This window comes from Ictalurus furcatus, chromosome 13, assembly GCF_023375685.1.
Source record: "Ictalurus furcatus strain D&B chromosome 13, Billie_1.0, whole genome shotgun sequence".
Taxonomy (NCBI): domain Eukaryota; kingdom Metazoa; phylum Chordata; class Actinopteri; order Siluriformes; family Ictaluridae; genus Ictalurus; species Ictalurus furcatus.
This window is the reverse complement of record NC_071267.1, coordinates 10,187,841-10,211,283: the sequence shown is the minus strand read 5'-3', so window position 1 is coordinate 10,211,283 and position 23,443 is coordinate 10,187,841. Positions and strand designations below refer to the sequence as shown.

Here is a 23,443-nt window from a genome sequence, read left to right as displayed (position 1 = left end):
AGTTATTCATCTTATTCATGTAGTTATTTAAAAAAAAAAAACTACTATGTATTCTTTACTACATGCATTTAACATTTATTCATTTGGCAGATGCATTTTGAAGTGATTTACAGTTGAGTTAAGTATAAGTGGTTTTGGCGGCTTGTTCAAGGGTCCAACAGTGGCAGCTTGAGCAGGATTCAAACCAGTCCCTCCAGGATTTTGCGGCCGCAGAAATTAACGCAAAATCAAGCAAACTCGATTCTGCAGTATTCGAAGGAGCTTGCAATTTTTCAAAATTACCACCGATTTTCCGCAGATTTGGGCCGAGAAGTCAGGCATACAGCACTGCAGTGCGAGGATTACAACTCACAACCTGCTGCTCACTAAATTTGAACCTTTAAGCTACAACCAGACAGATCAGTGTCATTTAGTTAAATGCATGACATCATCACAGCGCACGTTCATCCAAAGCCCTCTTCGATTCATGTGCGTAGTTTTCCACAAAAAAAGCACAAAAATCTCCACAAGTTGCATCGTAAATTTTGAAAAAACCCGCAGCAAAATCAAGCATTTTTGGCCGCAACAATCACAAAAAAACCCTCCTGTATGGACTGCTTCAAATTACGATAAATACAATTCATTGGAAAGATGTTAGAGTAGAGAGAACCTATAAAATGTCTAAGCAGGAACTGAATGCTGCTGCTGAGCATGCGGAGCATGAAACTCCTGCCTTTCCACCTGGACGACATTTTCTTTTCCTTTTCACTATGCACTTTTCATTTGCATGTTTCTTTGTTGATCTCTGTAGTTCATTTCAGAATGCTAAGATTGTTTAATAAAAAAAGAAAATGATCACAACCAGGCATCCAAGACGTAAGAATTTCTATAGGAATTACCCAGAAAAAGCCAACATCTGAAGTAACTTAGTATGTTATTTTTAACCTAACCAATTTTCCCAAATTACTCAACCACAAGTGTGCTGTTAGATTTGCTGTTAGTGTGCTTGTCTCTTATGACTTTGTATGAAGCTTTACCACAAAGCTAATTTTCACATTGTTCAACCTTTGTTTTCTTCCCACACAGTTGGTTTTTTTTTTTCCATCCTGAACTCCTTTTGATACAAATAACTTATTTCTTTAAAGAGTACAGCTTTTATGAAGATCATAGTGTTGCATATGTTTACATTTATTCTTCTGGTTTGCTCGTTAATTCAACATAATTGACGAGTGAGGCAAAGACTTTGGGTAATTTAGAAGTCGGGCATTAAGGGGTGCAGTGCGAGGATTACAACTCACAACCTTCTGCTCACTATATTTTAACCTTTAAGCTACAACCAGACAGATCAGTGTCATTTTGTTAAACTATGGGTTCACAACCCAAGTCCTGATGTATCCCCTGTTCTGCACATTTCAGCATTTTCCCTGCTCTAACACACCCACTTCAACTCAGGAATGGCTGCTAATTAGCTGATTAGTTAAGTGGAAATGGATGTCGAAGCATAACATAAATTTTCTGAGATGCCCGAGTATGCCCCGGTGCCATCGCATAGTTAACTTGCCCTACTTTATGTCACAGAAGTAATCGGGAAATTCAACAATAATAATAATGTTTATTGGTGTTATTATTACGATTATCATTATTATTGGGGGGCATGGTGGCTTAGTAGTTAGCACACATGTCTCGCACCTCTGGAGTTGGGAGTTTGATACTCGCATACGCCCTGTGTGCATAAAGCTTGCATGTTCCCTCCGTGCTTCAGGGTTTTCTCCAGGTACTCTAGCTTCCTTCTCCATTCCAAATGCATGCGTTGTAGGCTGTTTAGCATCGCTAAATTGTCCATAGTGTATGTGTGTGTGTGTGTGTGTGTGTGTGTGTGTGTGATTGTGCCCTGTGATGGGTTTGCACCCCATCCAGGGTGTCCCATGCTCTGTGCCCAGTCTCCCCTGAATTAAAAGCTCAATAGCATTTGAAGGGAATGATGTACAGTCACAAAACCAACTGTAAAGTGTTCATCTATGTGTCAGGTATGAGGCATACCTTTTCGATTTTTGATATTTAATAAAATGAGCTATTAAATCACATGTAAATTAGACATGAATTTCACTGCAGAATGGGCTGACACCCAGATGAACACTTTCCGGTTGGTTGTGTGACTGTACATCATTCCCTTCAAATGCTATTGAGCTTTAAATTATGGTATATTTTGTGTATGAGCCCATGCAGTAATAAAATACATGGCAATATTTATATATGATTTAATAGCTTATTTTGATAAATATCAAAAAATCTAAGAGGTGTGCATCATACCTGACACCTAGATGAACACATTCCAGTTGGTTATATGACTGTAAGTCATTCAGTTCAAATGCTATTGAAGTTAGAAACGTGTATAACAATGTCGTATGTAACTTTAGAGACGGTCCCTTAATGTCCGCGAATATCGAACATCAAGCCAACTTTATTCCAGTTGCACTACATCCGATATGAAATAACATCCAGGAGGCACGCGCGGCTGTATGCCTGCTGAAAGTGTCAAATGTTGCCATATAGGTGGCGTCCTACGTTGTTGTACTGATTCAGTAGTGTGCGGTTTGGAACGTTGCCAGCGGCTTCCCCGCCCTACGTAGTGCACTAAATGTCCAATAGGGATCGAGTCTTTGGTTTAATGCGCGCGTGCTGCCAGAGAAACACATCTGCTCGGAGTCCCGCAGCATTCAAGTGCAGTTTCCTTTCCTCGGTCAAAAAAAAAAAAAAACCACACAACACCTGTAAGCTGGAAGGTGGTAAAACCTACAAGGTAAGAAGGAACCGAAACGGCGTTCCCGGTTAGAAAGAAGAGAAAGCGTTTGAGTGAGCGCTGGGGAAGTTAGTTTGCGATGTCGGGATCGCTGTGCAGGAGTTTGTACGCGTTCAGCGGTGAGCAGCACGAGCGCGGCTTGCACTTCCAGCCCGGGGAGCTGATCCGCATCACGCGCGCGCTGCCCGGAGGTTGGTGGGAAGGAGAGAAGGATGGAATAACGGGATGGTTCCCTTCCAGTTACGTCCAAGTCGTGGAGGTAGGACACACCCTGCATCTGACACGTGTTTATTTATAACGAACACTCATCAATCTCTGCTCCTGTAACAACTCAGTGCACTTTAAAAGCGTCGTCTCCTTGGAGAATTTCAGTAGTAGTTCCCAAAAGAACCCTCAATTTCAGTAAGAATCTCCAAAGGTACTAAAGCTTACTAAAGGTAGACCTTTCATACTTTTTTAAATGGAAGTAGAAATGTGAACCAGAGAAGTGCTTGTCTCTCAAAGTTGGCTCAGGGGATACCCAGGGGTCCTTGATTTATTTATTTGTTTGTTTGTTTGTTTACAGTGGTGGAAATCATAACCCACCACTGTCAAAGTTATATTCATTCGTGAGTTTTTATTTGAGTTTTATTGAGCAGTTTGACTGGTTACTTGAATTGAATGGATTTAATGGACACCTCAGCGACTCCAGAACAAGTGTATATGATGTCAGTAGAAGGAACAAAAAAGCTGATGGTTCCAATAATTAAATAAACATCATTGTAAAGTGTCCTTGAACTGTGCAAAGGTGCAATGTAAATACAATTTCTTCCTTTTCTTCTTCCACTTCTTCTTCTTCTTATTGTTGTACTCATTTACATCATGAGCCTAATACTTGAATAGTTCATGTAATAAATCTGTACTTATTTCTTTAAGAGTCAAAAGGGGTTCCTGACTACACATACTGTACCACGTTTGAACTGATTTGTTAGCCGTTGAAAAAAAGGGAATATGTAGTCAGTCAGATTTTAGAGAGTATATTACTACATGTAGTTTACATTGAAAGATTACGTTCCTCATCAGAACGTGATTTCATTGCTTATACTCAACTTAATTTGAACCAGTTTCTAATTCCTTAATTGAATTATGGAGCGCGAGCGTGATCAATTCATGAAGTCATAATGTAAAGCAATTACATTATGAAATCTTGTGAGGATGTAACCTCATCCAGTCACCTGGGTTCGAGCCTCAGTTTGGGTGAGAGCGTGGAGTTCAGGGTTTATTCAGGGCTATGGAAATACATGATCAAATCTTGTTGGGTGTACGAAAACAAATTGTGTTGATGTAACTCAGTTGCATTCACGTGGAACCGATAAACACATTTGAATTTAGTACATTCAATGAGCTTTTTAGAAAAAAAAAAAAGTATTTAGTCTATACCTAGATTATAACACCCGCAATGATTTTTTTGCATACACACATGACCGTGCTTACACCTTGGCTGATACTACTCTTTTGTTTTTCTAAAAATGCGGTACTCACAGATATGAGTCAAAAAGTGCAGAGGTGGTGTGTCTGATTAAACAGTGATATTGAGCAGAATTGGCATATTGACTCACAGCATCACCTGTGTATAAAGCTAAACTGAGTAATACCTATATAATAAAACAGGAAACAAAAGCACGATTAACCAGGGAAAGTAAAGTTGCACATACTAATGCACGCGTACTCACCCAATTTTTTTTTGAATCACCAGTTATGTAAAATTTCTTACAAAGTTCTGAACTCTGAACAGTTGAGACATACACAATGTGGCCAAATGTTTGTGGACACATAACCATCACACACATATGTGCTTGGTGAACATTCCATTGCAGATTTAGTCTCCATTCTCCTGGGATGGTCTTCCACTAGATTTTGGTGTGTAGCTGTAGGGATTTGCCCATTGAGCCACAAGAGCATTAGTGAGGTAAGACACTGATGTTGGATGAGAAGTCCTGGGGTGCAGTTGGCATTCCAGTTCATCCCAAAGGTGTTCAGTGGTGTTGAGGTCAGGGCCACTTGAGTTCTTCCAGTTCAACCTTGGCAAACCATGTCTTCATGGAGCTTGCTTTGTGAACAGGGACATTGTCATGCTGGAACACATTTGTTCCTCTTAGTTCCAGCGAAGGGAAACTGTTATGCTACAGCACACAAAGATTTCCTATACAGTTGTGTGCTTCTAACTTTGAGGCAACAGTTTTGGGAAAAACCATATATGTGTGTGATGGTCAGCAAACGTTTGGCCATATAGTGTATCTATTTTGAATCATCATTAAAGATTCTGTTCTCATCTTCATCTTTTGACAACAAATCATGTTGTCACTTCACTAAGTAGACAAGAGAGTGTAAATTGATGAAAAGATTCCCTTTCTCAATGAACTGCCTTCAGTCAAATAAATGCTGCAAGGATTTCATGTTTAGAAAACTGGACTCCCTGAACTACTGCCATTTTTTTTTTCTGTTCGGTTCTGCTACAGTGTTTTTTGTAGTGCTGTATTTCAGCGGTACTTTGCTGTGTCCACATCTATTGACTGTTGACAAGCCCTGTTTTAAGCAGAGAACCACAGAGAACTGGACAGTACGGGGATCATCATAAATTTATTATCATTTTCTTTCCAATGCTAAGCCTAAGTTGTAAGGTACTAGCTGGATCAAGACATAGCCTACCTCCCATGTCGGTTCCCATTTGCTGAATCTCCTATTGTTAAAAAGTTTTTATGGAAAATGCAAGCTGCATACAAAAAGCCATTTCATTTGTTTTGAGCCATTTCATTTCATTTCCGCGTTCACCAACTGTGGCTCCTGACTTGAACACATCCATCCAGTAAAATTCTCCAGACATAATCAGAGCTCAGATATTTGGAATGACGTGGTCTTATCTATCCACATTCCACAGTTTTTTTTTTTGTTTTTTTTTTGTTTTTTTTTTGTTTTTTTTTAAATCTCTGCCAGTACAGGTTCCTTGTCTAGCTAATGTGGCACAAAATGTTTTAGGCTTCTGGTTTGACTTTTCCTCATGGATGATTGACCAGTTATATTAAAATGACTGTAGCCAGACAAGTCATGTCTGCAAAATACTGGGATGCTTCCTTATCTATCATGATAATCCCACTAATAAGTGTTACATATAGAACAAACAGTTCACAATAAATGAATAGGTTTATTCAACTGCTTCAGGAGATCTAGTACCACACAGAATTTAGTCTTAACACACATGGCTTTAATATTCAGACACCGCTGAAGGCCTTGATTAAATGGATCAGTTGTGCGACCTTCAAGAGGACCATGATGTAAAAGTACACAGTTAAAAGGAGACTTAATTCATGGCGCAGCTGGTCTGATCACACATTCTGAGAATTCGCAGTGCTGAGTAAGATGTTGCAAGCATCAGCTCCGTTGGCTCTGTTTTGAAATAAGTGTCGATAGTTTTTAATTAAATGATGTGATCAAAAGGGAACTTTGGCATTGCGGTTATGGCTAAGAGGCATGGATGCCACATTTTCATAGAGGAACTGTGATGTGAATTGGAAAATGAACAAAAATGAGAACAGAAACTGTATGCCATACCCTAGAAGCTAGCAACATTTGCACACACCCAAACCCACTTAAAAGGCACGTGTCCAGTCTTTAACAAGGACTTCAAATTAGTAAAATCAACAACAACAACAAAACCCCCAGCAATGTTGTTATTTTCATGGTAAAACCACATGGTATATCACACTTCCCCTTTCTGCAGCTACACAGTCTTTATCAATCTAGAACCTTTAGGGGATCTTTAGTTGTCCTTCTAGGAGAGTTTTAGGAAGCTAACAACCCATACTTATACAAAGAACCCCTTGCAGACCCCTTTCTCTTTGTGGAGTTTATGGTTTTTGTAAGGAAAGGAAAATATGATGTGGAAAATCGTCCACGCAAGGGAGATAGCCATTAAGCAGAGGTACTTTTACCACCCTAAGGCTGACTATTTTTCAGTTTTTTTTATAAATTTGTCTCTAATGAGCAAGCCAGACGCGACGATGGCAAGGAAAACTCCCTGATACGATATGAGGAAGAAACTTTGAGAGGAACCAGACTCAAAAGGGAACCCATCCTTATCTGGGTAACAACGAATAGTGCAATTATAAATAATTCCCTTCTATAACTGTGTACTACATGTCCAAATAGTAACCAGGAAATTCATTATAGTTTTCACCTGAAGTCTATTTTTGTTGAAGTGATCCACTGTTCACTGATGTAGACTTGAATGCAAAACTGTTTCATGGCAGTTGCATTCCTAAAACTATCATAGCGATTGTAGTCCTGCACCATCGTAGCAAAACTGTTTATATCAATGGACCAATTTGCCAACTATTATAAAATCTTATTTTCACAAGTTCCAGTCTCTGTGTCTTGAAGTTAATAAGACTGAAACAATGCAGCTTGTCATGCTTCCCAGAAACCACAAAATGCAAAGTCGTCTGTCCCGAGGACTCTCCTGTGGCGGAAAACTTGCTGACACTTAAAAGCGCTGACACTGGAGACTCCTTCCATGCACTTATCCATTTTCTGTACTGCTTATTCTACACAGGGTCACAGGAAGCCTGGGGCCTTTCCCAGGAGACACCCTGGACAGGGTGCCAACCCACTGCAGGCACAATCGCACACACACTCGCACAGCCATTCACACACTAAGGACAGTTTGGAAATGTCAATCAGCCTACAACGCATGTCTTTGGACTTGGGGAGGAAACCAGAGTACTCGGAGTAAACCCCCGAAGAACTGAGAGAACATGCAAACTCCGCAACACACAGGGCAGAGGCATGAATCATATCCCCAACCCCGGAGGTGTGAGGCAAACATGCTAACCACTAAGCCACCGTGCCCCCTGGAGACTCCTTCCATAAATGTTAAATAAACATCTCCTTACAGAAAATTTGAAATACAGTGTTTTGTTAATCAACACTTTCTGATAAATCAGATTTGAAAATTCAGTAGCATGCTAGCTACTTTCTTGCAGAGATAGAACGAAGACCTCATGTGTATCTCTGATTTGAAATGACACTGTGCAAGAATTGTGGCAGACTATCAGCTCGGCACAGCTGAGTTCAGTGCAGCTTTAATTAATCTGACAGGAACCTAGGAAATGTTCTGAAGGCCATGAAAAGGAAAATGACAAACTTGATGCAGTCATGATGCCAAGTGACTAATTATCTCTATTAGCGAACAAAGTGCAGCAGATTGCAAGGCAACTACGGCTGCGAAAGCATCAACAAGTTCCAATTAAAGAGGCAAACTCTAATTCAGCCTATCCAAACGGTGGAATATAAAGAACTTCATGGTACATTACATAAAGACGTCAGTATTTGCTGCATTACATTTAACTATACTGTGAGCTGCAGTAGGAGTACTACGAGGGATTTGGATGTAAATGTAATGAAGAATGTCAAAGGAGTACCCGTGGGGGTGCCTGGGAATATCTTAAATGTTTGGCTTCCATGCAGGATAATGTAAAACATCTGGCCATGAGTCCCACAGCATCACATCTGGCCAAAACAAAACAGAGTCCACTAAAGCTAGTCTGTGAGAGCGGCATCTTTTTCTACAGTAGGTTGTCGATTTGCCTTTGTGTGTGTTGTAGGCTTGGAAACTCACACCTCTCATTCTCTCCGTTACCCTGCACATGAGTCATGGTTCCTTTGCTAATTCTTACATATGACAAATCTGCTCCATGCTCCGTTGCTCAAAACCATACAGGACTTTAAGTGCAGACACTTTACAAGAGTCTGGTAATTGACTCCTCAGAAGCATGAGTCTGCAGGGCTAGTGCTTAACATGGTCTTGTTAACCATGGCAGCCAGTAGAAGTTCTGTTTTTAGCGCACTGCTTGTACAGTATCTCAGGCCTAAGCCACTTTTGTTTTCTTTCTGAAAGCCATGGTTGGTATGACAGCTCTTTGTGTTAGAAGGGGAACTTGGTGAGGTTGGCACAAGTAGAAAATCCATAAGCACATTGTGGAAGTATCCAGAGTGAAGGTCACAGGCTGTCAGAAAAGACCCACCTAATAGAAGACAAAGTGATGAAACGTGGAAATGAATAATAGGAAACAGGCACTTCCCTGGTTAACACGTGCTGACCCGAATCTTCTGCCTGCAGATGTCGAATAAAATAATGTCAGCGAGTAATCTGTTCCTGGGACTGAGCTTTCCCTAAAATCTGATTCGAGTTCCTGGCTGACTGGAAAAAACTTTTTTAGCGTAAGTGATAGTGGTTAGCACGTTTGCCTTGCAACTCTAGGGTTGTGGGTTTAAATCTTCACCATCTCTAGGTTAGACTGTTACTGCTGCTCGATGCTAATTACTAACATATTATTTAAGCAAAATGTCCATCCTTATGATAATGGAAAACTTGTATAAACAAAAGAGAGTGGAGACTCTTATGTGGTTGGGTCAGTGCATTATAGCATGCCCATGTATTTTATATAATATCTTGTTGGATTCTACTGACATTTATAATACTATCAATGTGTAATTTAGCAAGATGTTCATGTTTGTTATTGCTTTGTTTTATTATTTCAGGGTAGTACATTGTGAGCACTCAGCTTAGATATTCTCAGTAAAGTGCACCATTTATAGAGTTTACTTTAATTGGATGCTTTTAAAAAAAAAAAAAAAAAATTATAAAATAATATATTTTTAGATTGAAAAGGTGTGGAAGGTAGTTTTAGGACTTTAGTAGTTTATGATTAATAAATAATAATATTTCTGCAATTTTAAAGCGTATGTCCATTTAAATCGAATAAATATAAATATATAAAATCGAATATTGTTATCTGCCACATAGCATGTAGCTGCTTAAAACCCACCACAGCACACTAGTCTTTTTGACCTGACGAACAAGTTCAAGTATTTATACTCATACATGCCATAAAGAGTATCCCCAGTCATGTGAAGGGCATTCAGATACTCTTTAAATTGCAAATAATTGAGATTAATATAAAGTATATTAGGTATTACACTAAATTGCAAAAAAAGGTGGCAATGAGTTTCCTGCTATGGACTGGCAGCACCCTGACCACGATAAAGTTACTGATGGATGGATGAATGAATGAATGAATGAATGAATATAAAATCAAAACAACTTTGGTGGGATAACTAAGCAGTAACTTACTAACTTGACTGGTGTTCCAAGATGGCTGATATTTACTGCTTAAGTGATACCGCACAAGCAAGAGTGCGGTTATACTGAATATCGGAGTAGGTGAAGCCACACTACAAGACTGTGCCTCAAATCTTCTGACACTACCAGAATTTTAATCGGAGGAAAAATGTGATTGCAGCGGTTATTAATCGGCTGTCGGGAACGCGTCAAACTAACGATCAAAGACTACAGATTTTGGCCAAGGATTATAGGAATCTTTTAGGATTCTCTAAATTTGTCTCAGACGACCAAATCGTGGCTAAAATCGTACAGTGTGAACCCGGCGTTAAGAAGCCACACTTCTTTATACTTTATAGCATATCATCAATACTCACGTACATTCCCGTTAAAGGTACTTCTGATAAAATTGGCATCCTCTTTTTCCTTTTCATCTTCATCTGACAAGCTTTCAAAGTTATATTCATCTGTTCAAAGATATACTTCATCTGACAAGCCGAAAGTTATATTCCTGAATATTGTCGCTTCTGATGATGACGTCGCTAACACTACTGTAGTAATGTTTTCGAACTAGAAAGTGGAATTTTACTTGGCGAACACAGATGAGCGGAGTGATACACACAGTGAAATGTTACTGTATGGGGTTATATGCGGTTATTGGAAATATAAGCTCTCCTGGAACACTGCTCGTCCAATCAAATTAGTGGACCTGTACTTAGTATTGTATAAAACATAAATAACATAAGTCTTTAGTCTGTATCATTCCGCTTGTCTGTGTTCGATAAATAAAATTCTAATTCTAGCAATAGATTGTTATATTGAAACCGTTACTAAGCTTATTATGGGCTGTCAGTCAGTCTGGTTGTCGGTTGTGGCTTCTTTGGGAACTGTTTTCATTGATGGAGCCGGGGGAAAAAAACAAAAACAAAATATTTGTGTGAAATGTCAGCTACTTGATCTTAATTTCTTGCTTATAGAACTGTTGTATAAAAATTATATCAGCCTGTGGCCTCGTGCTTACAGCCGAATCGCGGCCGTGCAGATATTCAGTACAACAATACTCTTACTAGTGCGATATTGTTTAACTTATACAGCATGTTGCTGAGCTCCTCATCCTGGTTGACCCAAACATGATCTTTTTGTGCGGATGTTGGAATCATGGTCATGGAACATCATGTGCTGTGTACATGGGTCATGTTAACAGATCTCCATTTGGCTCAGGAAGGACTGACTCACTCAGGCATGAGGAACCAGCATGCAGCATAAGGACGTTTTCTGTAAATCTCTGTTGAAACTTTTAGCTTGGTTTAATGCAACTCTGGATTACAGAGATAGCAGTGACTCACAGTCACAGTGTACTGCAAAACGACTACAAAGGCTGATTCTTCATAAGTTCATTCTTGTGTAGAAATCATTTATATTAAAAATAAGAGTTTTGATCTAAAAGTGTTGATTTTTCGTATAGAAAGAATAAGAATAAGATCTAGTGTAAGACATTGTTTTATGTCCATGGCATACTTATAGTTATGCATGTATGATTTAATCTGGTCAATTTTAATGACCACAAACACTTCTCTGTTAGAGATACTGTCTTTAGCTCTATGGAAATGCTGTAAATAATAATTGTTTCCTGTATCCATGTGTCTAAGAATGGAAAGCTCAACAGTAAAAGATTATTTTGTGCCTCATCTATGTGTTCAGGCATTTTAGGCATTCTTTCCTTGACAGGTTATTGCTGACTTTCCCAGCAGGATAGCAGTGGAATGCAAGGAAAGCTTTGAAATATATTTTTTCCAGCCTTGGGTGTGGGAACCATGTGGTCTTTTCAGTAGATAAATAGTATTTATCAGGAGCAGCATGTCCATTGTGTATGCTCGCAGGAAAGAGGCTCGGAGAGGACGAGATATTATGTGACATAAAGTTATTTGTGTTTCTGTCTCTCCTTCCCTTAACAAATGTCTGACATGTCAAAACTATCCTGGAAGTTCTGAAATGATTTAGATTTGGATCGGGATCAGTTGTTGGAAGATAAGCTTGCAATAATGGGTGCCTAAGTGACTAACCCCGTTCACACATGTTTAATGTTTAATGGCTGTTTTCGTAACACTGTGTGGTGCATAACATCTGTGCAGAGGCAAATCTAAAATCTGTGCAGAAGCATGGTCAATTAAAAGGCAGTAGAGCTGTAAGTTTGCCATCTGGTGTTATGCATTATTTAATGTTGTTGATTTGACTTTTAGACCATGTGTGTGATTATTGCTGTAGATTATGAGTGTGAGTTTGTGTCTTCATTTATTATTTTTATTTAGTAAATGCCCGTTTTCCAAAGTGAGGTAGAATCAGCGATGACAACTTAGTGACTTTGTCAAGTAATTAGTGACTTCATCAGGCGATAACAAATTAGTGACTAACCACTGATCACCACTGTTCACAACAACTAATCATTGATCGCCATTGTTCACAACTAATCACTGATCGCCACTGCTCACAACTAATCACTGATCGCCATTCTTCACAACTAATCCTTGATCACCACTGTTCACAACAACTAATCCCTGCCCAGCATCGTTCACAACTAATCCCTGATCACTGTTGTTCACGACGACTGATCCCTGTTCACAACAACTAATCCCTGGTCACCATCGTTCACAACAACTAATCCCTGGTCACCATCGTTCACAACAACTAATCCCTGTTCACAACAATTAATCACTGATGACCACTGCTGATGAAGAAGATGAAGCCTTTATGTGTCACATATACATTACAGCACAGTGAAATTCTTTTCTTTGCACATCCCAGCTTGGGTCAGAGCACAGGGTGAGCCATGATCCGGCACCCCTGGAGCAGATAGGGTTAAGGACCTTGCTCCACCAGTGGCAGCTTGGCAGTGCTAGGGCTTCTGAGCAGTAACCTGTTCACCACTGTTCACAACAACTAATCACCGATCAGCATTGTTCATAACAACTAATCACTGACCACTATTTTTTGTCCCATTCATACCATTTTGAACATTCTAAACTCTCTACTTGGCAATACTTAAAGTAGAAATATTCCATCTATAACTGTTTTCCTTTGTGTGTATTATAGTATTTTTTAAATACCTAAATAGTTTGGTCATTTGGTCAGTTTGTAGTTTCATGACCAAAATTTTCTTCTTTTTTTCTATAAGTAATAATGTATTATTTTACATTCTGCTAAAACTCTGTTCTATTGTAAGTGTATTCCTTCTTCGTGTAACATCTTTTGATATGCACATAATCATGATGATTCAGTACATATGGAAATTAGTCTGTGATGTAATTTGGTGACTTCCACCAACATTTTGAGCAAGCATTATCTACTTTCCCCTTTTTAACATATACTTGCAACACATTTTACTTTGTCTTTACGTTTGAAATGAACTACTAAATTTGGAAGTTCCCACTTTTCGTGGAGAAGATTATTAGAGACGTTCTAAGCCAGCAACTTTTACTAATGATTTATCAGAAGGAAATGGACGTTTAGATCACGGCCAACAGTTTTGAGTCATTAGTTTGGCTAGTAGAACATTCTTCTTTACTGTGACTGCTGAACTTTCTCACTTGTGTGCAGTGGTTCACGAGGAAGGGCAAATTGGCTTGGTTTTAAAACATAAAGGATTTACCGATTTGCTTTTGAGACCACAGGAGTCATTCTGATTTAGTAATTAGGTAATAATAATATTTCAAGATCATTTCTATATGCTAAATTTACACTGTGTAACCCAAGCCTTGTGTAAGCCTACATTTCTCTCTATGGATACTATATATGTAATTTAGTGTGAGGTTTTGTATTGGAGAGCATTCCTTCTACATTTCCACCATTCCTGACTGAGGAAAATTATGGATGGGAAAACCTCGATGAGCTAAGCTTTAGAAAAAGATTGGTAAATGCAACAGCTGAAATGTCGTGAGGTTTCACAGAGGTAAAAATCCAGACAGCAGATAACTGCAGTGAGGAAATTCCAGACTGTGCCTCACTTTATGAATTATTGTCTGTGATTGAGCTTCTTAAGTAACATTCTAGTAATATTGTTATAGAGTCCATTACTGAAGAAAAAATTCTCTTACATCATTTATTTAAAGGTATTCAACCGATATTTTGGGGTCGAGAATACATTATTATGAACTGGTTTGGCTTTATTTTAGCTTTTTGAGAAGGTCTAATTAAATTATAATACATCAGAATGTAGTTTGCTCATCATTTGCTTAATTCAGTTGTTGGATTCTTAGGTGATGGAAGTGATGAAATGTTTTCTGCCTAACACGACTATTTAATATGCTTCTCTGAATTGCCTCATCCAGAAATCTGCTTCCTTGACCGTGTTGCCTGGTGAGGAGCCTTGCCAAAACCCATTGCCCAAAGACTGGAAGTGTTACATGTCACCACAGGGAAGGAAGTACTACGTCAACACTGTAAGCAACGGTGAGCACATTTGAATGTATTTACCCACAATACGATTACAAATCCTACAATTCAGACTGAAGTCCAGTTTGAAATTCACCTCAAGGGGATGGGAGGTGGGAGAATGTCATCATCACATGCACAGAAACTCTACACAGGCAGTAACCCAAGTTCAGAATCGAACTGGAGACCCTGGTGCATGCACCGAAATCATAATTAACTAGTTAATAGTTTATATTGTCCATGTCCATGCATTGCTGTGCAGTTTGAGTGGGTGAAGCTGGTACAGGGCGGTGTCATTAGATCAGAGGCTTGTTCAAGATATCTCTTATTGTCTCCACAAGTTGCTTTGAAACAATCAGCATTGTGCTTGTTTCTCACCGGACTGTCCTACGTCCTCTTTCTCCACCCACAAGACATCCATGCGTGCATTCTCAAGATGATTAAATGAGGATCTGGGCGGAGAACAGAATTAGTCAGACTATAAGTTTCACTACTGACTGTCCCTATTCACATTTTTACTTTATTTTTTTATTTCTGAGTCATTCTAGGCTCTATTAAAGCAAAATCTGGGGATTTCAAAATGAATGAATGCATGTAGCTGAAACTAATAGTAATAGTAGTCTATGAATGACTTCCTAGCGTTTCAGTCCCATGATTTTTCGAATGAGGTTGCCATGTTTGGCACCGAAATTTCCGTAACTGGATGTGAAACGTAGCACAAAATACTCACCTTACTTTGGAAGAGAATAGATACTACTTCTGTCCGTACAACAGGTTGTGATCCTTATGTACTTCCCCCAAAACTGCTGACCCACATATATCATAGTATATATACTGTATATGATACACATGCCTCATATACAGTACACGCCTCAAAGCATTTAAAACTACAGAATCCAGAGGATCCCATGGTAATTTTCTTCAGGAGGCAAAAAAAAAAACAAAGCGTTTTATATTATTGTTAAGGTAAATCAATATTAGCTAACTAACTAACCTTTGCTAATGTTAGCAATGCTTGCTTCTGAGATAAATCTCCCAGTTATCCTATAACATAGCAAGTTATCTAACACAGCTACGAGGCAGCATGACAAAGGGGGCATCTGCTGTTTGCTACATTATGAGACAAAATGGCAACAGTATGCCATTACATAAAATGCAACGATATCTGAATCTGTGAAAGAGTCAAAATTATGCATTAAGACTTTGGTAACTTTACAGAAGTTAAAGGAACTGATGCATGATCTTATGCAGCTACCGTCACTGTTGTTATAATAACAGTTCATGAGGATTTAGTGACTGGATATTATGAGTCAGAATACTCAGTAAGGAACATCTCATACATCAGTAGCTCTTAATTTAAGAACGTTAAGGCCTTTTGGTTCCTGTTGCTTTGACCAGGCAACAGTTTCAGTGGCTCTGACAGCTAAAAACAGCCTGTAGACCAGCTGGTCCCTATAAAGCTAATTCCACAGTGCTCACTAAAGTTGATAATGTGTAAACAAGTATTCATATGAACGCCAACCAGTCACTCACATAAATCCCCCAATGACTAATGTACTGGAACGCACCTACTGTAAATCGCCTACATTTCTAATCTGTTTAGTCTGTGCTCCATCACCGGTTGAAGACATGACCGTTACAAGGATTGCAATTGAGCAAACACATTCAGTGAACAGTGAAGAAAACCATTACACACAAAACTGAGCTTGAGATAGGAGGCTTTTGATATAGTTTCTGAGGGTCTCATGTCAGATTGACTCACATTATGTTGTGTTGTGTGGTTGCCATGGTGACAGGCCAAGTATAGTATTAGGGCGGGGGTGGGGGGCGAGGGGGGGGGGGGGGGTTTGTCGTGTCGTGTTGTGTTGTGTTGTGCAGTTTCCTTCCTGTTCTGTGTAGCAGCTTTCTGGTTAAGTAGCTCTTTGCCCTACTGGTTATACCCATCTTGCCATAATAAACCCGTATGGAACAAACATCATGGTTCACAGAGAGAAAAACTCCACTGGTCAAAAAAGCATGAGAGTTCAAAATGAAATGAAAATTTAAATGGATGAGGACACCATGAATATAGTGCTGATGCATTATTGCCCTGCTAAACCTTTTAACCAATGAATATTTTTTTTAAACTGAGTATAAGTACGAGTACATTTTTCTATACCTATATTCGTCAATTCTGATACCAATGCTAATAGCAAAATGAGTAACCTACATAGTACTCAGGAATCAGAGGTATTCTTTATAACATTTATACATGATTTGGGGGGTTTGTCCTTGTCTTTATATAGCGTCTAAAGCTGAGTGGTTGTTGATTAGAAAAGCTTTTCAAGTCCATTTGAGAAAAGGTTGTGATTTTGGAGCTTGACTTGACTTATGAATGACATAGAATTACATACCTGAATTTAATTGTTTCTTCTAGTGCATAAAAACACATGACTAAGTAGGCTGCTATTTGGATCCCATGGGCATGAACAAATGTCAGAGTAAATGACACATTTTTGGAAATGTCATATGGTGAAATTGCTTTATGATCAACGAATAATGATGGCTATGCCTTTGGGTAAATGGTCATGCAGGAACAGCAGGCACCACGGCTGATTCTGTAACACATGGCGATACATAAAAGATGGAGTTCATAACTAGACATAACTAGGGCGATATTTACAGCGTATTTCTTATCTTCATTATAGACCAGAAGTATGTGATATACTCTAATAAAAAAAGAGATCGGACGACATCGATGTGGAAATCTCGGCCCTGCTGTCTCGTTACAGGACTTTTATTTGAACGAGATCATTTGGTTTATGTTTAGCGCAGATGCCTGTTGCTTGGTAACCAGTTCAGAGTCACAGATTATTAAATGATCTGCGTGCATTTTTTTTTTTTTAGTCTTTCATTACATTTCCAAAGACACTGACTGATTCTGCATAGACTTTTGTCGTCTTTTCTATGCATCAATTTTACGAAGATGAATACCCACAGTATCTAAAGTGGCCCATTGATATTCGAGTCAGACGGAGGAAAGTGACGGCAGGAACGATTTAGGATTGGCCGTGCATTAGCGAACAGAATAAACCTAATCAGACCGGCATCGTTGACATGCTAATTAGAGTTGCATAACATTATTGACGTTTATGAGAAGGAAACATGTCTTCTCTACATTAGCAGTCTGCAGGCAATTACATAATCATAATCATCACCAGTTTAGCTGATGCCTTTCAAATATCGATTGCCTTGTTACGAACGAACTCAAAGGAGCGGAGAGGAAAAGTCGTATGATGAATGCTCTCTGATGACATAGTAAATCATTTCTGAAAGATCTTCAGCTCACACTGCCAAATCTCTTCTCCATGCATGCCATTCGTGCTAAACCGATGGCTTGGGCTTTGCTTTCTTCATTGGCGAGCACTGAAAGAGACGCACGTCAAAGCTTTGCACAAAGCCGAGTAGATAACGTTATCAATCCTGTTTCACTCCGGCTATTAATTTATTCTAGTGTTCACTCTGCTGCATCAGTTTGTGTACTGGAGATATCTGAGCCAGTGTTAACTAGCACAACCATGGTCAGATATATTTCGCAAGCCAATACTTAATACATTCCACTCAACTCAGGATTCATCACATCTCAGTCAGTTCAAGCTGTGCAAAACACTTTTTAAAGGGGTTTAAATTATCCAGATTGCTTTTGCTACAATGCACTTGTGTAACATTCAGGCCCACCACAGTACTCTGCTTAGTTGATGTAATCTGCTGGAAACATTCTCCCATTGTCCCATTCTGTTGCAGAGACTACATGGGAACGGCCTTCCAGTGTCCCTGGGACGCCCAGAACATTATTGCGACACAAGAACTCCTTACCAACAGGTGAGTCTGCTTTCCTTACAAAATGACTCTTTTCATGTTTTAGATGTTGGTTCCCACATTTGCTAGCAGGACAATTACTTTCATTTGTAACTTGGCAGAAGCTGCATTTTGGTCAGCTTCAAATTCATAAAGATTGACCCTGACACTGACAAGTCTGCAGTGTATAAAAACACCAGCATGTTGTGGGCTGAAGTATTTTTATCTTTACTTTGCCCTGAATTTAACAGGAACGCCTGTGGTAAGCGTTAAGCTGTGGTATGAACCTTAGTGACTTGTTCAGTAGCAGGTGATTCCCTTGCAGTCAAGAACAGGACGCTGATGTCATGGATTGCCCTGCAGTGGGCTGAAAACCAGGTTTAAGAGAGCAGGAACACTCAAAAATAAACATTACACACAATGACTAAAGTATTCCATGTCAAACTATTTTTTCCCTTAAACACATTTGTGGCAAAATTATTGATACTAAAGAGTAATTTAAGTAAGTTCTGTAAAATCCATCACCATTGGGGAAATTAAAGATATTTGCTGAAATGCAAAAATAAGCTATTGCATATAATTAAGCACCTTTGGGACCATTGAATTGTTTTAAAATTCTGGAAAAGTTGAAAATCTGCCAGGATGAGGACAAATTTCCAGCCACGTTCCCCTCCAAATCCACACAAAGTGGACTGTATACAAGGATAAACACCTTATACACAAAATAAGGTGTAAAATATGGTGGTGGATCATTGGCTGTTCATTGAAGCTGTTTTGCTGGTGGTTGGCCTAAGGCTTTTCAGAATATTCATAATATCATGAAGTACCAGGAAAGCTTAAATCCTGGTTGCCTCTGCCAGGAGGTTAAGTCTCTACCATAAATGTACGTTTCAAAAAGATATGACCTCAAACATGCATTCAAATCATCATTTCAATCATTCTGGCTCTAAACCATGTTAAAAGGATGTGTCGTGAATCGAGCAGGACAGTTTATGGAGGAGTGGCCCGAATTCCCTCAACAAATGTCTCCAAGTGTTTTGGCTCAAAACTCAAGGATGTTGTTCAGTACAGAGGAAGTTTCTCTAAAAAAAATGGTTTTGAAACTAGTGTTTTGCAGAAGAATTGCGCTACTTAAGCAGACTTTAGATTGAAACGTTTGAAAAATATGGTGTTAAAATAATGCCGCCAGTATCATTGCATGTTTTATTCATTGTCCTGTACCGTATATGTTACGTTTTGCTCATTTTCGTGAAGGCTACCAGTAATTCTGGAGTTGACTGTATTTATACATTTTCATGAATAAATGCATAATTTCTGTGATAATAGTAGTGTAATATGTGGTGTAAAATGTAGTGCATTGTATTAACCTTCTTTCCCGCTCATTCTTATTATTCAGCAACCTCCTACACACATTCACCCACACTGTGAGTCCCTAAAGACGGCCGAGGTTTGATTCACACTCTCGATTTTAAACTTCTGCATAATCTTCTGTGGTCTACCAAACAATGCCATAAATAGAGCCAGCACAGTGACAGGATCTTTGTCACTCTGGGGTGTGTGATTAAAGATTCCCCTGCCATTTTAACAACCTTCATGGGAGACTCATTTTGCATTAAGCTCTGCCATTTCAACCACATATAGACTTGCAGTGTACCTGCTCATCAGTGTACTTTATTAGGAACACTGGACTAATACTTTGTAGGACACTCCCTCATCTCCCCAACACCCCCCCACCCCTTCACTCCCAGAACAGCCTTAGTTCTTAGCAGCAATTCTTCGCACCATCACCCGGTGTTAGAAACATTCCTTTGAGATTCTGGTTCATGTTAACATGATTGCATCACATAATTGCCTCCTATTTATCAGCTCCACATTTGTGCTCAGAACCTCCTGTTCTACCTGGTAACTGGGGAGGTAACTGAAGAACACTGAACTCATTGTCATGTTCATGCAAGCAGTTTGAGACGACTTGTGTTTTGTGACATGCTGCATTATAATGCTGGAAGTACCCATTAGAAGATGGGTAAATTGTGGCCATCAATGAATTCATGTAGTCAGCAACAATACTCTGTGGCATTCAAATGAGGCTTGATTGGTAGTAAGTGGCCCAATGTGTGCCAAGAAACATTCCCTCCACACCATTACACCACCACCAGCCTGAACTGTTGACACAAGGCAGGTTGGGTCCATGGATTCATGCTGTTGATGACAGATTCTGACACAGCCATCTGTGCGCCTCGGCAGAAATGAAGATTCATCAGCCCAAGTCACGCTTATCCAATCTTTGACTGTCTAGTTTAGGTGAACCTGTACCCAGTGTAGAATGTTCTTGGCTGACAGGAGTGAAACCTAGTGTGTTGTCTGCTGTTGTAGCCCATCTGTGTTGTGCATTCTGAGATACTTTTCTGCTCACCACAGTTGTAAAGAGTGTTTATTTGAGTTACTCTAGCCTTCCTATCCACTCTAACCAGTCTTGCCATTCTCCTCTGACATCTCTCATCTACTAAGCATTTCCACCTGTAGACCAGGCTCTCACTGGATGGTTTTTTTTTTTTGCTTTTCACCTCATTCTGTTTAATCTCTTGAGACTGTTCTAAGTGAAATTCCCAGGAGATCAGCAGTTTCTGAAATACTCAAACCATCCCGCCTGGCATCAAAAACCATTCCACAGTCACAATCACTCTGATCACATTTTCCCCCTTTCGGAAATTTGATGTGAACATTAACTGAACCTCTTGACTGATTATGATGACGATGATGATGATGATTGGCTGATTGATTAATGAATGAGCAGGTCTACAGGTGTTCCTAATAAAGTGGCCACTGAGCGTCTATTTAGAAAGAAGTGAAGGAAATAGGAACCTTTCTTTCCTGTATGTAGTGGGGAGATAATAGAATTTACAGGCAATTAAAAATGTTGCAACTGCTGTGCAGAAACTAATGCAATTGAGTCACAGCCCTGAGAGATCAGTGTCACTCGATATAAACGGAGAAAGGAAGCTGTAAATGTGTTCAGGAAGAGGACATCTCTACGTAAGGATGTCTTATTAGAGGCTTCACCATTCGTGAGCATGTATTGTTGTCCTTATTGACTCACATGATTGAGCATGAGGTGCACCATACACTTGTAAGCGAGTGCTTGTCAGGCACTTTGATTCATGTGTTGAAATCGGATCAGAAGACTAAAGTCCGTCTCATGTCTGGTTGACCATTCATTGCCGAATTGCCACTGTGTATACCGTGTCCTCTGTGGGGTTTTTGAAAATTAAATAAGGCCCCTGAGAGGGTGACATTTCTGTTATAATAGAATAGAGCGGCGTGTTATCAAGCACGATCACAACATGTGCTTTTCTTTCAATCCTAAAAATACTGGCAAGGAAGCTGAAATTGAACTCAGCACAGGAAGATGCCATGAAACTGTTGAGGGAATAAAAATACCACAAACACACACACACACACACACACACACACACACAAGAAGGTGCTGCTCAAAACACTTTTGGCATGACTCATGTTTGGGAGTTGTCATGCCTTCCGTAATGAATATACATATATATTTTGTGCATTTCCTTAGCAACTCTATCAAGACATCACAATCGCCCAGGACATATCCTTTTTCTGAATTCAAGAGCAACCTGATGATATGAATAGCTAATTTCTTATTTCTGAGCTTGTCAAGCTGACTTTCTTCCACTGTGTCTGTTTCCAGTGAATGGATTTCATGGCAGCAGTGGCCCGTTGCATCAGACAGAGCAGTCACATGTACCAAAACAGAAGGCCAGCACAGATCAACAGGTAGGACTGATCTGCAAGATATCTGCTTCTTTATTTAACTTCATAACCACCATCTTTCTCTGCTTAAGCTGCAACTTACGAAAGTGGTCTTTCATCAGTCCTCAGAAATATTATGAAATTGTTTCCACACGCACACACACACACACACACACACACAGTAAAAAAAAAAAAAAAAGATTACCTGTGAGGCAGACATTGAGAGCACTAAAGACATGAGTTTCTAAACCTCTGGTTTATATGCAGATTATTATAGAACAGGATGACTTGCCTAGCCTTTCCTCCCACACAGTCTTCGTTTAGCATTAGCATAACATCCATGGGAAACCTGGTAATAATGTACTGATTCTCGCATTATAATAGCAGACTTAGTCCAGTTTTGAGAATTAGGAATGCTTTTGTGTCGTAGTCTATTGCGGTCCACATGAGCACACTATAGGAATATACAGGAGTACGAAATGTTCAGCATGAAGGCATGTCCAAGAACCTCTATAAATATCTCCAACTTAGACAGGAAGAGATTCAGTGTTGTTATTCTTCCCAAGGGAGGCTTTACCAAAAAAGAAAAAAAAAAAAAACATTAAAAAAAATGTGACGTGGTCTGGGAAAACCCATCCGATGTTGATGCGGCTGAATTCTGGCCAAAAAAGCAAAAAAGACGAAAGATTTTGGCCAATATTGTTTTTTTTCTGCTTGTAATATAATTTTAATAACTTATGAATATATTTGACCAAAATGATTTAGAGATTTGTATTTAATTTTTACACTCATTTAGAGCTAGGCTTCCTGCAAAGGTCACATTCTTTAAGGAGCCAGTTTATAACATGTGGAGGTATAAACAGTCAGTCTGCTTAAAGATGAATCCTCGTTGAGCTAAGTCTGATTTTCTCACACAGCGAATGTCACCCTTTGATCAAGTTGCTGGTTATCTATGTGCCATAGTGAAACGGACATAAGCCTAATCAATTCAGTCTGTAATCAGATACCAGCTGTCTGTAAAGCTCTAAAATCATAGTTGAACTGAAATGGAATTTTGTCCCTTTTCACTTTCTGGGGCGTAACCGGACGTAGCTTTACTTGTGGTTGAAATAGATGGACTCATATTTCAGTTCAAGAAAATCTTGAACTGAAATATGAGTCCATCTATTATAGTAGAATATTATAGTTTATAGTATAAACTATACTACTATAGTATACTGGTCCTTGTTTGCTGAATGATCAACTATCAACTAAATCTTACCTTAAATCAACATAAGGTACTTTATGAATTAATAGAAGACCAAAAACTGGTTTGAGCCAACATGTCCAGCTGAAAGGATGTGGCTTACAGAGTTTATGAACATAGAATTATTAATAGAATGGTCAATAGCAACTAAGCCAAACCCAAAACAATTACAGCATGAGTACTCTTGAAAGTCTTTCAGATTTAATATTACAATAAGTTGCATATA

At 39.2% G+C, this 23,443-nt stretch overlaps 1 protein-coding gene and 1 long non-coding RNA gene across 3 annotated transcripts in view; one reads left to right on the top strand and one right to left on the bottom strand.

Moving 5' to 3' along the window:
* Window positions 1-2,449: 2,449 nt before the first annotated feature.
* LOC128617427 (growth arrest-specific protein 7-like) overlaps window positions 2,450-23,443 on the top strand; it is a 46,609-nt gene continuing 25,615 nt past the window's right edge. For both annotated transcript variants that reach the window (XM_053640548.1, XM_053640547.1), the window contains exons 1-4: window positions 2,450-3,038; window positions 14,261-14,381; window positions 18,147-18,224; window positions 21,910-21,995. In XM_053640548.1, the coding sequence (XP_053496523.1) occupies window positions 2,859-3,038; window positions 14,261-14,381; window positions 18,147-18,224; window positions 21,910-21,995 (465 nt within the window). In that variant the 5' untranslated portion in view covers window positions 2,450-2,858. The remainder of the gene's footprint in view (window positions 3,039-14,260; window positions 14,382-18,146; window positions 18,225-21,909; window positions 21,996-23,443) is intronic.
* LOC128617429 (uncharacterized) lies at window positions 14,378-16,138 on the bottom strand. Its single transcript, XR_008387567.1, has 2 exons — window positions 15,094-16,138; window positions 14,378-14,815 (listed from the first exon to the last, which is right to left on the bottom strand). It is a non-coding gene; the product is annotated as an uncharacterized LOC128617429 (long non-coding RNA).